At 34.9% G+C, this 16609-nt stretch overlaps 3 protein-coding genes across 6 annotated transcripts; 2 read left to right on the top strand and 1 right to left on the bottom strand.

Moving 5' to 3' along the window:
- Positions 1-3687: 3687 nt before the first annotated feature.
- Positions 3688-7976, top strand: LOC147393927 (protein NTM1-like 9). 3 transcript variants are annotated; one of them, XM_086455271.1, is made up of 6 exons: positions 3688-4178; positions 4411-4706; positions 5242-5547; positions 5669-6055; positions 6984-7451; positions 7541-7976. In XM_086455271.1, the coding sequence occupies exons 1-6, from the start codon at positions 4013-4015 to the stop codon at positions 7778-7780; spliced, it is 1863 nt and encodes a 620-aa protein (XP_086311397.1). In that variant the 5' UTR covers positions 3688-4012; the 3' UTR covers positions 7781-7976. The 3 variants fall into 3 exon arrangements, with proteins under 3 accessions (XP_086311397.1, XP_086311395.1, XP_086311396.1); XM_086455269.1 differs by having other exon boundaries at positions 3695-4178; positions 5242-5562; XM_086455270.1 differs by having other exon boundaries at positions 3697-4178; positions 5242-5562; positions 6990-7451.
- On the top strand, positions 7972-11519 carry LOC147393926 (heavy metal-associated isoprenylated plant protein 30-like). Of its 2 annotated transcripts, none has more exons than XM_086455275.1 (3): positions 7972-8108; positions 10796-10871; positions 11020-11519. In XM_086455275.1, the coding sequence occupies exons 1-3, from the start codon at positions 8106-8108 to the stop codon at positions 11340-11342; spliced, it is 402 nt and encodes a 133-aa protein (XP_086311401.1). In that variant the 5' UTR covers positions 7972-8105; the 3' UTR covers positions 11343-11519. The 2 variants fall into 2 exon arrangements, with proteins under 2 accessions (XP_086311401.1, XP_086311400.1); XM_086455274.1 differs by lacking the exon at positions 7972-8108 and adding an exon at positions 8123-9538.
- A 111-nt stretch (positions 11520-11630) lies between these two features.
- Positions 11631-16051, bottom strand: LOC147393925 (soluble inorganic pyrophosphatase 1-like). The gene is made up of 9 exons (XM_086455272.1): positions 15898-16051; positions 13824-13953; positions 13709-13737; positions 13301-13366; positions 12990-13097; positions 12723-12788; positions 12512-12632; positions 12310-12391; positions 11631-11957 (listed from the first exon to the last, which is right to left on the bottom strand). Exons 2-9 carry the CDS (start codon positions 13948-13950, stop codon positions 11915-11917), a joined length of 642 nt encoding a protein of 213 aa, XP_086311398.1. The 5' UTR covers positions 13951-13953; positions 15898-16051; the 3' UTR covers positions 11631-11914.
- Between the last annotated feature and the right edge of the window lie 558 nt (positions 16052-16609).

Here is a 16609-nt window from a genome sequence, read left to right as displayed (position 1 = left end):
CAAATTTCATCCAAAATGAAGCGAAGAAATTATATATTTAAAAAAAAAAAAAAAACGCTAGCTTTTTACATATATCTTCAAAATGCTTGAAAATGATTTCTTTTTTTCTTATAAAATCTTTTCCATCGGAATAGAGTTTTTAAAACTCAACTGGGATGTTGTAAATCTAAATTGTTTAGACGAAAATGGTGAGGTCAAACGGTTAGGCAGTTTTAGCATTTCAATTGTGAGAAATATGGGGAGTGGGGTTCAAAGACTCATTAGAAAGAAAAGTTTTATTGAACGAACTATTAAGAGAAGCTTTAAAATTTAGAGACTAATTAGAAAGAAATCCATCTATCAAGGCTCTTTAAGTAATTTTTCCAAAAGTAAATCTTGGATTGTGAATTTAATGCTTGTCAACATGCATTCTTAGGACATAAGTTAACAAAACCCATTTAAATAGGGGAATTCCCAAAATGGAGCACACAAATTGATTAATTTCAAAAATGATATACTATTCAAATTAATATTGAAAATGGTAAAATATCATGTTTGGAAGTAAGTTTTTTTTTATCAAAACGGTAAAAAATAAAATGAACAATGTTTCTTAAATCTTCCATACTGAAAATACCTTTTTTTAATATTTATTAAAATTACCAATATACCCTTCTTTAATTTATTTTCAAATTAAATCGACTTTTTATTATCAATAGTATATAAAAGAGTTCAGTTTTTTTAAATTGTGAAGGGTAAAATGGTAAAAAGGTAGAAGAAAGATAGATTGGTACAAGAAATATGAAAGAAACACTGTTAATTTTATTTTATGTTTATCGTTTTGGTAAAAAAAAATGTATTTTCAAAAAATAGTAAAATATCATTTTAGGAATTAATTTGAATTATGCACCGTTTGAGAATTAATCAATTTTCGATGCATGTTCTAATAAATCAATCTTTAAAATAAGGATTTTACTCTTCTTTGTTAAAAGAAAAAAAAGAAAAACAAGGTAGATTTATGCAAACGGTGAATGAGAAGTAATCATGACTTCTATTTTTAACGTTTTAAGATAGAGACATGATCCTGAAGGATGTATCATTGCTATAGCATATGAACAGTGTCTGTGTGGCACGTGTTTACTGGAAAACAATCACATTAGGTTGCATGGCAAATTAAAAAAAATGCTAGGTTAGAAGTTCGGTGTGTCTTAAACTCCTACCAAACCTCATAGTCACTGTTCCTAAGTTATAGGAATGGGATATCATTTTTAAATCCCAACTCTTTAAGATACATAGGGGTGCAATTTAATTCGGCTCAAACCGAGAATCAAACCAAATCGTAAAGTTTGGATTGGTTTGATTCGGTTTAGACTGGTATCGATTTGATTTTGGATTTAGAAATAAAGAACCAATGAATTCGGTTTGATTCTCAGTTCAGGCAATATAAAAAATTGAATCAATATTAATTTAAAATAAATATCATATTTATATTTGATTTTTAGTTTTTTACAAAACCTAACCTTCTTCTCTCTCTCTCTCATCTCTACGACCTGCGACTGTCACCCGCTCATCTCTCTCTTTGCGACTGTGACCTGTGACAAGTTCATCTTTCTCTATCTCTATCTCTCTTTCTCAAGCTGTAAAACAAAGTAATGTTAGGAAAGATGATGAAATTTTTGCTATTCGATCAGAAATGAGGGAATTTCTTGGCAACCCACGGAACTAAACTGAATTAAGGTCGGTTTAGGTTAGTTCAACTCCAGAACAATTCAGTTTGGTTCTGGATCTCATATAACGGAACCGATCTTGGTCGGTTCGATTCTGGTTTTGCTCTAAACTGAACCAACCCGAACCAAGTTGCACCTCTAAAGATACATACGTAATAAAATTACTATTTTTACACCAAAAGTTTGGCACAACAACCTGATGAGTGCACAAATGTGAACTTTGATGGTGTTTTTATTTGAAGCTTTATCATTTTCTTAGGAGTTTAAGTCTTTCTGTTAAGAAAGTTTATGAGCTTTTGGTTCCCAAGTGCATAATAAGTTATTAACTTATTTTTAGTTGTTCAATGTAGAGATCATGAGCTATTGGAGACCTTCACATTGAATTCAACAACTAAAATACAACCAAGAGATCAATTGAACCAAAAAGATTAATCAAGATCACAAACCAAAATTCGAAGTACTATAGAGAATTTATTGAAGAAATCCAAGTGTACCAATAGTCCAGCAAAATTACAAGAAAAACCCACAACTAAAGTGGAACCTCAAAGAGTGGAAGTCATCATGATGGAGTTGGAATCTCACAGAGTGGGCCCTACTTTGACAAAAAGCTTCGAATAATTTTTTACTCTCTATTTGTACCCTTAATGACTCGTGAATCGAGGTTATTGTGTTCCAATCATTAGAAACTTGTATAATTAGGTTTCCTAAAATCAAATTTGCTTTATCTTATTTATCTCTTTTCTCTTACCACTCTCTCTGGAAAATAACCTTTAGTTTTCTCTTGTATGGATTGCTAAAATCTTAGTCTTGACTAGGAGTGAATTCTCTCAACAAAGTAATGTTATTTTATTTTATTCCTTAATGTTCATTCCTTATTTATGATTTCTTGTTTGTTACTTATTGTTTTTATTCTTTTTTCCTTTTCAAGTTTTAAGGTTAAATCTATTTCATGAGTTTATTCACGCTTTTCTCATAATTATGTAAAAAGCCCTAGATTTCTCAACAACGAGAAACCTTAATCTTATTGAATATCATTCTCCGCTGCATTGTTGCCTCCTGATACATCGTTGTCCTTGGAATCTTTCCAGTAAAGTTAAGGTTTGAAATTATCTTGATTTAATAATTAACTAGAAATAAATTTAGATCTTAAACTTTTGATTTGTATTTCAAAACCCTCATATTGGGGATTTGGGATGTGAAATCCCCAATCGCATATTTGAGGATTATTTACCTAATGTTATACCATTGAGAGAAGGAGACCTAATGCTTTGGTGTTATACAATCACACTTTTTCACCTATCTATCTTATCAATTGTTCTCAAAACTCCCAACAAAAGCATTCTTTATTCCATGGTGTTCTTTTGTATTGCATTGGTCCTTGCAGATCTTCAACCCAATTTTAGTATTACATGGTAGCGGATATTTTTGAGAGACATCACAACCCCAATATCTAAGTGAAATGAGAGAATTACGTCATATATATTTTTTTAATTTTAATGTTTAAAAAGAGCTATCAATACTTACATAGAAAATAGAGAAAAAACTGAGCGGAAGTAGAAGTTGATTTTATGCTTCTAGATATGTGAAAAAAGAGAATTATATTAAGTCCATTATTATTATAAAATGGGGTTGGTTAAGATCATTTACTTTGTTCAACAAAGGAGGCAAGAAGAAGAAGAATATATTCAAATGTGATTGATTAACTTAAAAGATCCACATGGATGGAAAAATATTCAGATTTAATAAAGCGAATCATGTCAGGAGAAGAATTGTTCAACATCAACACAGCATAACACAGACGGAGATCCTGTCTTATGTGTTAAATTCTCATTGGACGGGTGACATTTTAGTCGTTTTTTCTTTTTTTTTTCCATTATTATTATTTAAGTAAACATCACAGCATAACACAGACGGAGATCCTGTCTTATGTGTTAAATTCTCATTGGACGGGTGACATTTTAGTCGTTTTTTCTTTTTTTTTCCATTATTATTTTTAATTACTTACCTCTTTAACCACTTGTCATGTACTTATTAACACAGTGCATGAAGTGGTATTCCTGAAATTTATATCCGAAAGCAAGGCCTCACTTTCAAACGCGAATATCTTGTTGTAACCCCGGCCCTTTCTCTCTCTCTCTCTCTCTGCAATTTCTGTATATGATCGAGGCGAGGACTGAAGAGAAGAAATGGAATTAGTGTTTTAGGGTTTCTGTTTCAATATTTTCAATTTTCAACTCAACCATAAAATAGTAAAATACTAGTTTGTTTGTTTGTTTGGTTTCTGAAATAATTGAGTACTTGCGGGAGACATGGCGGTGTTGTCTTTTAAATCTCTACCGTTGGGATTCAGATTTCGTCCCACTGACGAAGAGCTTGTGAGTTACTATCTTCGGTTGAAGATCAACGGCAAGGACTCGGACGTTGAAGTGATTCCAGAAATCGATGTTTGTAAGGTTGAGCCCTGGGATTTGCCCGGTAAGACTAAGACAACAAATTGTTTTACTTTCTTAATTTAGGGTTTTTGTTTGGTCACTCGTCACCATCACCATCACCAATCCAATTTGGGGATTTCTCTATCTCTCTCTTTATCTGTTTCTTTGATTAGGATTTAGATCTAGGACATTAAAAAAATTTTGATTACATTTGGAGTTAATTTTGAGATATAATGGTTCTCTTTTCATCAATTTTTCTAGAATTGGTTTGGCAGGCTTATCTGTGATTAAGACGGATGATCCAGAATGGTTCTTCTTCTGCCCGCGTGATCGTAAGTATCCGAATGGTCATCGATCCAACAGAGCGACAGAAGCCGGGTACTGGAAAGCCACCGGAAAAGATCGCACAATCAAGTCACGCACGTCGTCATCTGGTGTCATGAACTTGATTGGTATGAAGAAGACACTTGTTTTCTACAGAGGACGGGCTCCTAAGGGTGAGAGGACCAACTGGATAATGCACGAGTATCGAACAACTGAGAAAGACCTCAATGGCACCAATACTGAGCAGGTGTCCATTTTCTCTTCCTGCCAGCAAAACCAAAATTGGATTTGTGTCATTGCTATTAAAAACTTTACTATCGCTGTTTTTAAGTCATTTTTTATATAATTAAGAGAGAAATTTCCTAATGTACCCACTTAAAACTATTTTTAATTTTTTTCCAACTGTTTTGATTACTTGATGTCTTATCTTAGGACTTAGGAGTGATCTCTCCAAAACCGATTTTGCACACTAGCATTGACATCATGTGTTAGTGATAGAAATCTTATAGAAAAATGAATGTTCACATTGCCATGTTCCCAAAGCTTTGTTTCTGCTTCAAACTTAGGTCATTGATGTTCCCAAGTATCGAATTTCCTTTTTGTTCGCCTTTTGCATGGACTTTTCTTTCCATTCCTATTTCCCACTATTGTGACTACATTTTGTGCTGAATTTTTTCTTTGGTTTTTTCTTGAGAAGTTGTTTGTTTAACAAGATGTACTTCTTCGTAGTATGGTCTTGGTCGTCCCTTGAATTATTTTTTTTGTTCCTTCATCTTGTGCAGGCTGCCTTTGTTCTTTGTCGTTTATTTAGGAAGCAAGACGAGAGGGCTGAAAATTTTAGTTTTGATGAATTGGGACCGACTGACTCCTCTCCTACCGTAACCAAATCTTCTCCTGAGGGTACACTTTCTAATCATGCATTGATGCAATCAACTCCAGAGTCTGTTATGCAAGTCACCGAGCAACCGGTAGGTATTGAGAGGTGGCTGGCTGATAAATCAGACAACAGGACTCCACATGCTCCAGCACCTGAAGTCAGCCGTTGCAATAATTATATGGCTTCTGATGTGGATGCTTACAAAGCAGAAGTAAGAGCCACTGAGGTACAAAATTTTATAATTCAATTTGTAGCTTTTCCTATTTTTCATTTTGGAATGTGTGAAAATAACTGCAAATCTAAAGCTTGCTTGTTCCTGTTTCTTTCCTAAGGTGGATTCACAGATCGAAGAAGATTTGAGGATGTTTTATGATCCAACAATTGAGCCTTTGAGCTCTAAGGTTTTCTCCCCATTGCATTCTCCGATACACTATGGTGTAGGAGCTTCATGCATGGGTTCCCCCTTTGCCAGTGACTTCGGCAATGGGCATAATGGGATGCTCTTTCATGATGGTATGGACGAGCAAGACATCTCTGTTACAGAATTCTTGGAGGGGGTCTTCAATACCCAGGATGAGTACTGTGAAGAGTCTACGTGTCAGAAGAACCCAGTTATTGAGAACATTGATGATATGTTGCAGGCCATGCCATGGGCGTCTATGTCTAGCAAGGACAATGGATCAAGCAGTGACACGGACGCAGAAGTGGCACAAGCTCAGGTGAAAGGAAAACCTCCAATACCTTGTAATCTATTTTATTATATTTGTTTTGTTCCTGAGACAATGGATCTCTCAATCCAGTGTTTGAGTTATGTTGACATAAGCCACCAAAATAGTAGTCTCATTGTTTGGTTACACAGCTCAGACACCTTAAGATTGTTGGATCCAATATAGTTTAGGGCGAAAGGCGCCAAGGCCTCCTGGTGCCTGTCGCATAAGGTTCAAGGTGAGGCGCATTCTTGAGTGGCGTACGGCACAATAAAATTATAAAGATGAAAAAAAAAAAAAAAAAAAGAGTAAAGACGAGTTACCTATGTTTTACAATTTTAATATATATAAATAAGAGTTTTATAAACAAGTTAAAGTATTCAACACTTGAAGAAGAAAAATGATCAGTAGCAGCAGAAAAATAGAGAGGAAAAAGGAGAACAAAAAGGTAGTAGCAGTAGGCCAACAATTGCATGTGTTGTAGTTGTTGTGGCGCATGTGTTGTAGTTGTTGTGGCACATGTGTTGCTATTGTGCCGTAGCAGCAGCAACAATAGCAATAGCAATAGGCTAATAGCAGTAAAGAAGAAGAAGAAATTTGTATATATTATCTTTTTTTTTTTGAAAAGGAAAAAAAAAAAAATTTGTATATATTATCGTGATGATATTATGTGGCATGATGCATGTTATTAAGTTGTAGTAACCAATAAAGAATTAAGCAAATACATTTTTTAATTCAGTTTGAAGTAGGGCCTGTGCCTCACTTACACTGACTAGCCTCACATGTATTAAGGTGCATGTGGTGTGCCTTGCCTTGATTATAACCTTTTTTCTCCCCATTTTTCGTAAGCACGCAACATTATTGGTTATGTGATTTAGCTTTGTATTTCTTTGATGACCTGATTTTTAGAGACTAACCTCCCTCCCTCCCTCCCTCAAAGCTTCAGTATTATCCAGAGCTGGAACCTTCCCAGTGGTTTAATGAGCCTGTATATACCAAGGATCCTTTACCGATGGAACCTTCTCTAGGATTCCATGCATCTGGAGCCTCAAATGGTGGTGAACATGTAAAGACTAATATCGGTCTCCTTTGGGATGATTCTGTTGGACTGGATGCTTCATCTGCTGACTCTGCTACAGACCCCTTGCATGATTTGTTCAGTAGTCTTGAAGAATCAACTAATCAGAAGAACCCTGTTAATAGTACCAGTGGTCATGTTGGGACCGGAATCAAGATAAGGACTCGCCAACCACAAGATCAATCAAGTCCCAACAACTTTGTAACACATGGCATTGCTCCAAGAAGGATTCGTTTACAAAAGAGGCTTTCCCTGAGGGTAGTTTCCTTCAAGGCACGAGAATCAAGCTGTAACACACAAAACCATGAGACGAAAGCAACAGTTACCAAGGTGAGAACTTCATTGAGTGAATGGAATTTTGAAAATTTTATAATATCTATATTCATTGTCCGTAAACACTTTAAAACTGCTGTTTGCAGGTTGAGAAGGCTGTAGAGGGTATAAGTGACGAGTCCGAAAAGGATCTCTCTCTCCCTCCTAGCAATAAAAGGGAAATTGCTCAAGAATCCAAGGGGAAACTGTGGTTGAGATCAAGATTGAAACTTGCCAGCCCTCTTTTGCAGAACTCAAAATTTTTGTCTCATTACGTTTTCTATGTAGCACTGGTTCTAATCCTTTTCGTGCTCCTTGTTGGGGCATGGAGATGCTTAAAATCTTGATGTTGAACATAGAATACCACCTGATTTACTGTTGTTTGTGTTTACTATGATAGGAAGTACTACTTATTAAAAAAAAAAACTATGATAGGAAGAAGGAGTATGCATGTATATACCTTTATTTTAATTCTACGCACTTGTATTTTATTAGACCTGGAGTTTAGTAATAATGTAATTTTATCTCTACCTTTTGAGGGAAGTGATTGCTTTTGGTCTGAGAATAGCTTCAAGCTTTGCTTTAGACTACCAGTTCAACTGAGGTTCATGTTTGTACCGGTGCAGTAGACTGTATTCTCATTTACATGTCAGGGTCCAAATCTGATGAGGCATGGTATGCTAATTTTATTTATTGTTTGAGGTTGATAATCGTATGCTACTATGATCCATTTTTGGAAAAGAATTCTTATATGTTCTATTAATATTTTCTAGACATCATGAATTACTTGTAATATGTCATTTGTTTATTTTTATTTATTTTTTCTCTTTTTTGGTCTTGTATTTGAGTACCCTAAACTACTCCCATTTAGGGTGCATAAGTGCTGTTAAACGGAAGAGATCCTTAATGAAAATCTTTGAGAACTAGAAATTGATGACTGCGCCAGAGAAGGGATCAGGGATTTAAGGAGATGAAAAGCTAATAAATAACAAACAATAAACATAAGAGAGGTAAAAACAGTCATTAGAAATTATTAAACTTCACCACTTCATCAAATTTATGGGGATTTCCAAATGGAAGTGTATTGCCTAGTGATTTCCAAGTTAATTAGGAAACATGTACCGATCGGAAACCTGTGTTTTATTCCTTTGTCTCAGCTGTAAGTTTGATGCTGTGGTTAGAGAAGTCCTTAATAATTCCAACAAGAGTTGTGATCCTATAGCAATATACAGTGCCTACGTGGTACTTTTTGGTTGGATGTTAAAAGCATTTGGCTGTGTGCCATGTAAAAAATGGCTTGATTAGGAGTCCCAGTGTGTTTTAAATTGTAGACATCATTCCTATTCTATAGGAATGAGACACTTTTTTGGATCCCGATTCTTCCAACTATGGGGCCGTGGAATCGAGACCCTTTTGCTTAAAAAAAGGAAAAGAAGCCTAAAGGTTCTCTTTCATCAAAACATAGTGTAAAGAAAATAAACGGATATCTAGAAATGTGAGAATTGTTGGCCTTAATAGAAGGTGCATTTGGAGTGATTTTCAAAGAGGAGAATAAATTTCTGATATGTTTAGAATAGGTATTTGTTCCATTTACATACATCCAAAAACATCTTTCTTTCCTTAAGCCCTCTCCTATGAGAGTTAATATTCTCAGCAGCAATGTTGGCTAAGCTTGACCCACAATTCAAGCATTAATGTAAAGTAGTTTTAGATACCATTCCCTATCAAATAAAGGGTATGTTTAGTTGAGACGTGAGACTCGAGAAGAAGACCCACATAACCACCCTCTTTTAAGTTCAATCAACTTGACTACAAGGAAAACTAACCTCCTAGAAGAGTGTAGAGGGAATATGAATATTTTACAAAGAGAAGAGATTAGAACTAATTAAAAGAGGCGATACCCTGAAGGAACATCTTCCAGTCTCATTTCTATTCTCTTTAAATACTATGGACCGACCCTATGGCCATAGCTACACCACTAGAGAGAACATTGGGTTATTTCCTTCAAACATCAATTACTACTATTACTTTCTCTAACCAAACAATATCAATTACATCATCGACTCAACAACATGGCCCCCAAGGGTCAACCTCTTTCATTGCAGGTTTGCTGTTGTCCCACCATTATTTATTTTTATTTCATAAGATGTCTTATTTAGTTTCGACATTCAACCGGGTTTTTCATGTTCGAACCGAGCTGTTAGCACGAACAAAAAACAAAAGTATATTAGTTGCTAGAAATAGAAAGAAAAACTTTTTTTTTACCCCACTGTCTGCTCTCTTATCATTTTAGTAGGCACCAAGACTCACCTTAGGGTACCTGCCGATCCACTCTAATATTTAGATTAATATAAATAACAAAAATGAGCTTGTTTTACAAACTTGTCAAACTTGGAAATAAGTGATAATTGATAGCATAGTTTTAAAAAGGGAAAACTTGACTCCAATTTGATGAGTCAATAAGAAAATATGTTAAATATATTTTGTTCTCAGGCAAAAATATTATATATAGACTAAAAACTGGGTTGAGTTACTAAACTGTCTTGGTCCATTTTCGAGCTCACCAAGTGAGTTGGGAAAATTTTGGGATGGTAAAGAGTTGGGAGTATTTAATGTATATTTTTTTTATTATAAGATAGTATTCTTCAATAACTCATGAATAATAAAAGAATGCTTTGGCCAGGTTGAAATCCGAATCGTCAAATTGAACCTTCATATTCATACCAGCTAACTAAATGTGTTGTCAATATGAAAAATTGGTGTGTAATAATCTGTGACTTCCTCCCCCTCCCCTCATGTATGTATCTGCAGGTAGGAGGCAAATAGAAATGAACATCGTTTGAATTCAAAAAGGGAAAGAAAGGTTTTCAGTGTGAGAATATCTTAATTACTAACAGAAAAATTCTATGCATCTGATTGCCATGACTCTGACTCATTGTATATATAGTGCTGGCATAAAGGGAAGTTCCTCTACAAAGAACAAATAATAAATAATAAAGAGTTATTATTAAAGAAAATTTCCTTAATAATATAATTAGAGGCATTGTTGTTTATTCCAAAAGCAATACAAGTGTTAACAGAGCTATCACACAGTGTGAACACTTAAGGACGATTTTAAAAAACGTTTGTAATTACTGATTGTAGAGGAGGAATCCGGTGATGCCTTGATAGACTTTGCCCTACTGATATGAAGTTGCAACTCTAACTTAAAAAGCAATACAAGTATTAACAGAGTTATCACATAGTGTGAACACTTTGAGAACAATTTTAAAAAATGTTTGTAATTACTTATTAAAAAAAAACAGCATATATATGACATCATTTAGTCTCTCCTACCTGTCTGTGTTTGCTATGTTGTACAGACCGTGGAACTAAAAGTCAGGATGTGTTGCCCTGGCTGCGAGAGGGTTGTCAAAAACGCCATACTCAAGCTTAGGGGTATGCAATGTAGCAACTCTATTGTTTTTTATTTTTATTTTCATGCTATGTGCCCTCTCTGGATTTAGAGACTGTTTGTTGCTTGCTAAACAGTTGAAGAATATTTCTTTATTTAAGAATTTGTTATACTTATTGGTTCATGTATTAGGGGTTGATTCGGTGGAGGTGGACCTTGAGAGGGAGAAGGTGACTGTAATCGGTTACGTTGATCGCAACAAAGTGTTAAAGGCAGTTAGAAGGAGTGGAAAGCGGGCTGAGTTCTGGCCCAACCCTAATCTACCCTTGCACTTCACCTCAGCCGACAACTATTTCAAAGACATGACCAACGATTACAAAGAGAGCTACAATTACTGGAGGCACGGTTTTAATGTTGGGGATAGGCATGGCAATATTCCAGAGTCTTATAGAGGGGATGACAAGGTTAGCAACATGTTCAATGATGATAACGTTAACGCCTGCTGTCTCATGTAACATAATACCGGCCTATATTCATATATATGGTAGTGTTCAATGATGAAGCGATGATCAGTTTTTGATAGTTCATGTTATTGTATTTCCAAGTCTATTTCAGTGAAAAAGTCTGGCAAGTCAAGCCAAGCCAAAAGTTATCAGATAATATTACATTTAATGTTACCAGAGCTTGAAATTGTTCCCCTCGAAATTATTACCTTACTAACTTAAATTGAAATATTATCTCCACTGTGCTTTTTAATGGGACTAATATCTATACTACTATAGTGGACCAACATTTTTGCCTCATTCAAGAAATCAGCACAATTAGCATTCATTCAGCACGTTATATTCTTCGTAGAAACAATAATACTAATATTCAAGCTCATAACCAAGGTAAGCTCTAATTCAAAACATAGATACAAACAATATAATGAATTCACCCCAATTTCTTTCCGTGGGGTGTTCAACCATAAAGGCATAGGCACATATGTCCTTAGTACGAAAATCATAGAAGAAGAATGTCCTTGGATCTCCCTTCCCCTTCGATTATCACTAGGACGAATTATTGAAATAATTAGTAAGTAGCCTTCCTATCGCCTTAAGCTTTGCAGGATGTACTGAGCATAAAGATCCCTGCACCATAGAAAACCATATGAGAAGAGAGAGAATATCTTAAACAAATGAATGAAATATATGTTCATCTATTGAGAAAATTACAAGTAAAAAAATAATAACATTTATGTTCACTTGGGATTTGCTTTCCCAGAATGTAACAGGTCACAGTTTTCTTTATTGCCACCTTAAAAAAAAGTCTACACTGTATCCATCATATTCGAACCAAATCAAACTTCAGTTTTTTCCACCCTAAGGCTTAATGAATAAGGAAAGCTAAAGATGTCCAAGATTCAATAAGAAACCGGTTCAATCTGTCCCTTGATTGACTTATCCACTCACAAGCACATTTAATAGTTCAAGATCAGCTTACATGGAGTGCTGGATGGCTTCATGCGCAGTAGTGGACGGCAAGAACTCGTTCACTGCAACCTCTTTGTTCTCATTCTTCTTGTCTTAATTGTTTGTCAAGAAAACACTCTACTTTTCTTCACATTTTAGTCCAACCTTAATCACCTACACTGAAATCAAAGCTTCGATACAAGTATTAATTTACGAAAGATAAAAAAGGATACAATCTTCAAAGAAGCGTCGGATCTCAGCTAGACGGTGAGGGGCAAGTTCTTTGATATCAGTGTAGTGTCGATATTCTGGATCATCGGCACAAACCGCAATGATCTTATCATCTTTCTCTCCCTATTTTAACATGCAAAGCCATTCAAAATATCACCAAGTTAAAGATAACAAGTGTTTTAAGGTTCTATTTCTACATAGCATTGATCAAACCTGATCAATCATGGGCATGAGTCCAATGGCCCTGGCACGAAGGAAACAACCAGGAAGGACTGGTTCCTGTTCAAAACTTCAAGTCAGCTATAAACATGATAAGACAGTCCATGGAACTAAAAAAAGACGTCCAAAGTCCAAAACTTGAAATAATTGGTTTGGGAGAATCATGAACCCTGAAGAGAATGAGGAAACCAAGCATATCATTGTATCACTACTCAACAAACATATTTATCATATAAGCACGTGTGAATTGATTGGAATTACCTGCATGAGGATTAACACATCAATTGGGTCATTGTCCTCGCATAGTGTGCGAGGGATGAAACCATAATTATGAGGATAGACCACTGATGAATATAAGACTCTATCAACCTGGACATCAGTTTTGACGGTAAGAACAAAGAACAATTACAATGTATAGAATAAGGGACTGATAAGAAATGGAAGTACCTAGGTCCCTTTGGGTCCAGTGTGCACTTTAATTTACAGAAATGAAAAATAATCCGTAAATTTTGGCCTCATATTTACCAAATCTTGGAATATGCCAAATAAGTAAGAACAGTCCTGAAACATACCTTTATCAGTCCTGTCTTCTTGTCGAGTTCATATTTGACCTTACTTCCTTTTGTTATCTCAACAACCTACTCCAGATGAATAAAGAAGTCATGAAGAAGTGAAACTAATACTTAAGGGACAAATTTCAGAAAAAAAGGAAGATTATAAAGTACTATTGAACGAAATCTCATACTTCTCTAGACTGGAAAAATGCCTATCAAGAAACTTAAACCCTTTGGACCATTGGAGTTGGCTGTAGGTAGTGGGGGTAAAATTAAAATGCCCTTCTAATTTTATCATACTTGATGTGAGAAAATCAAATGGTTGAAAGCCATGGTTTCAATTTAGATCTTCATCATATTATAATTTTCATACTAAACCATGATCCACACTTAAAACAAAAAAAATTATGTACAATTGACACGTACACAATTGACAACTGAAGGAGCTCCAGGTCCTGCAAACAAGATTTGCAATGATAAGTTTTTTTAGGTTGTTTAAATTCAAATCAATCAAATCATGAAGAGATCATAAAGCAGTTACCAATTTCAAGATCATGCCAAGGATGTGCAGCTACGGATCTCCTTGACAAGGATGAAAGGATCCTCTGATTCAGCTGTGGAACTTGATGTTTTTCATGAGCTTTGCTTCCATTTGCTTCATCAGTCATTTTCTAATAAGATAAAAAAAAAAGAGTAAGGTGTCAGAAACATCACTCAAGGAGTTCTTTTAATGAAGATTGGTGGGTGGCAGGCACAATGCAGATGAAAGTGATAGATTATTCAGCAAAAGAATTTCCAAATAAGTTGTATTTTCCTGAAGGTGAAAACAATACAAGGTATTAGAGTCATCACTCAAGGAATTCTTTTAATGATGATTAGTCGGCGGCAGGTGCAATGCAGATGAAAGTGAGCTTCATCCATAAAAGTTTTGAAATAAGTTTCATTTTCCAGTAGTTAATGATAATTAGAAATAAAGAACCTCTAAATGAGATACCATCTTGAAGAAGCCAAAATTTTCATTAGCAAAGATGCCTTAAAGATCTATTACAATAAAAACAAATAAAATAACAGAAACAGTTGATCAGGCAGACAACAAAAATCGCATTGCAGCATGATTCTAAGAGAAAGGCAAGAGCAGTGAGGGGAAACTTCTTCTATGTCAATCTTCAAATTTTTTGGCATTACACAGATTCGTTGGCTGCACATTTGCTTTCTAAGTGGGGGATCTCTACTCTTCAACAAAGAAAATGGAGGGGTAGGTGGGAATATTTTGTTGTCTTTGTCAGTTACAAACACAATAGTTAGAGAATGTTTTAACTAATAGTTGAGATATTTAATGCACAGTAACTTGACATCCAAGAATGTTTAATATCATTTTCCCTGAGAAAGAACATAATTTTTATTTGGTGGTTGTAAATTTCAAAAGGAAGTTGAGTAGGCCTACCTAAGAATCAACAGAGATCAAAAGAAAAGAAAAACAACCACCACCATTCATCTATGCCACATCCTTGCAAACCAACTCTCATCTAAAAATGAAGTCTTCAAAAAAGAGGAACTCTTTTAAGAGTACGCACTAAAAGAAAATAAGGTCCAAGAAGCTGATAATGTTCTTGTGGACTGGATTCTCCTTCCCATTCAAAACCCTTGTTTCTCTCATTCCAAATACCCCCCTCCCTCAATGTCTATAATATATTTCCTCATTTGATTTTAGAAGGTTTCAATTTGATTCTTCACATATGGAACCAAGATAGGCATAGGATCAAATTCTGAAATTTCATGAAGAAAAGAAATAAAAAAGACCAGATTAAGGTGTATGAACAATACACAAGAAATGTGAGTAAAAGAGTGAGATTGCATTCTCCATTTCATGATACGATACTGTATGTATCTATAGGAGTTATTGAAATTTTATTTCTTATAAATAGTAGAGTTGTAGCGAAAGATCAGCAAGTTTGAAGACCAATGAAATTGGCTTAGTGAGCTTTGGAGATCCGACCATTTTGAATAAGTCATATCCCTTAATCTCAATTCTATTTTATTTTTATTTATATGATCCACTGGGATCATACCATTTCAACATAGACCATCTTCTTAAAAAGTCATCCAGATCTATTCTCCAATGCATTACATTTTCTTTTCTATGGATTACACAGTTTTGGATACTAAAGGACTGCACAGAGTTTGGATCGAGGTCCTCATTCGAGCAACATGGACCGCCACATTGGTCCAAATGACATCTCAGTGCTCTACAATTAATGTTCTATATGTTAGATCTTAAAAATTGTACATATCTTTAGCTTGATCTAAGACTTCGAAAATGGAACTCCCAACTTTAAAATTGCAATCCAACGGTAAAAGATGATAGGTGGACGTTCAAACTTGCAAAGATAATTGGTCATTCAAATGTGCACAACTTTCCAAGCATGGATCCATAATTTGTCAAAAAAAAAAAAAAAAACAATGATCGTAATATGAGATGGAAAATTCAAAAGAGAAAGATGTCCAAAAAGGGTGTCAGCCACAACTCCCAACAAATTAGGGAAGATGCAGATAAATATACTTTTTTGTGTGTGTGTCAGAGAGAGATAATACATGCATGCAGACACAAAACGCACCTTAAGATTGAGATTGCCAGACGAGAAAATCCCTAGAGAGGAGCTGATTCAGGCAGTAAATGATCCCAACTATTGTAATGGTGTTGTATACTATATGTATATATATAATTAGAATAAAGAGGAGAGGCACGTGGCTGTAGAAGAGGGCAAGTAGGGCTTGTTGCTGACCATTCAAACCTTTCCTTGTTAAAAAAGAATTTGTCTTTGGGTTTGGGGCCCAACCGGCTGATTATGTTCCTTCCTTTAAGTCAATCCCTACACGTCCTTCTTATTTAGGCTGTCTTGTTATTTTATTTACTTAATAATAATGAAAAATGATTAACTGACTTCCTTCAAACACTGCACTGACGTGGCAATGTGTAGAGAATCACAGATCTGTTCCATTGTATCTCGAGGAAACATATCTATGGTTCTCTTCACACTGTCATGTCAGTGCAGTGTTGACAGAAGTCCAATTAGAATGACTCAATAATAATAATAATAATACGTCGTGCAAGCAAAAATATATTATTTGGATGCTTCTTGATGCTCAACTAATAGTCGTCGTTAGTAATATGCAAAATGTATAGTATAAGCCATTTAAAGAAAAAAGAAATGACAAATTCATCATCTAACTTTCTGTTTTTATGTATTGTGCTCAAAACTTTTCCTTTACCAATACTTTTTTATTACAAATTTGTAACAAACTTCCCTGACAGATAAAGATTAGGAC

The sequence above is a fragment of the Akebia trifoliata genome, chromosome 10 (genome assembly GCF_017979445.1).
Source record: "Akebia trifoliata isolate Shusen 1 chromosome 10, ASM1797944v1, whole genome shotgun sequence".
Taxonomy (NCBI): Eukaryota; Viridiplantae; Streptophyta; class Magnoliopsida; order Ranunculales; family Lardizabalaceae; genus Akebia; species Akebia trifoliata.
Note: the sequence above shows the minus strand (reverse complement) of the source record. Positions and strands in the feature narration are given on the sequence as shown.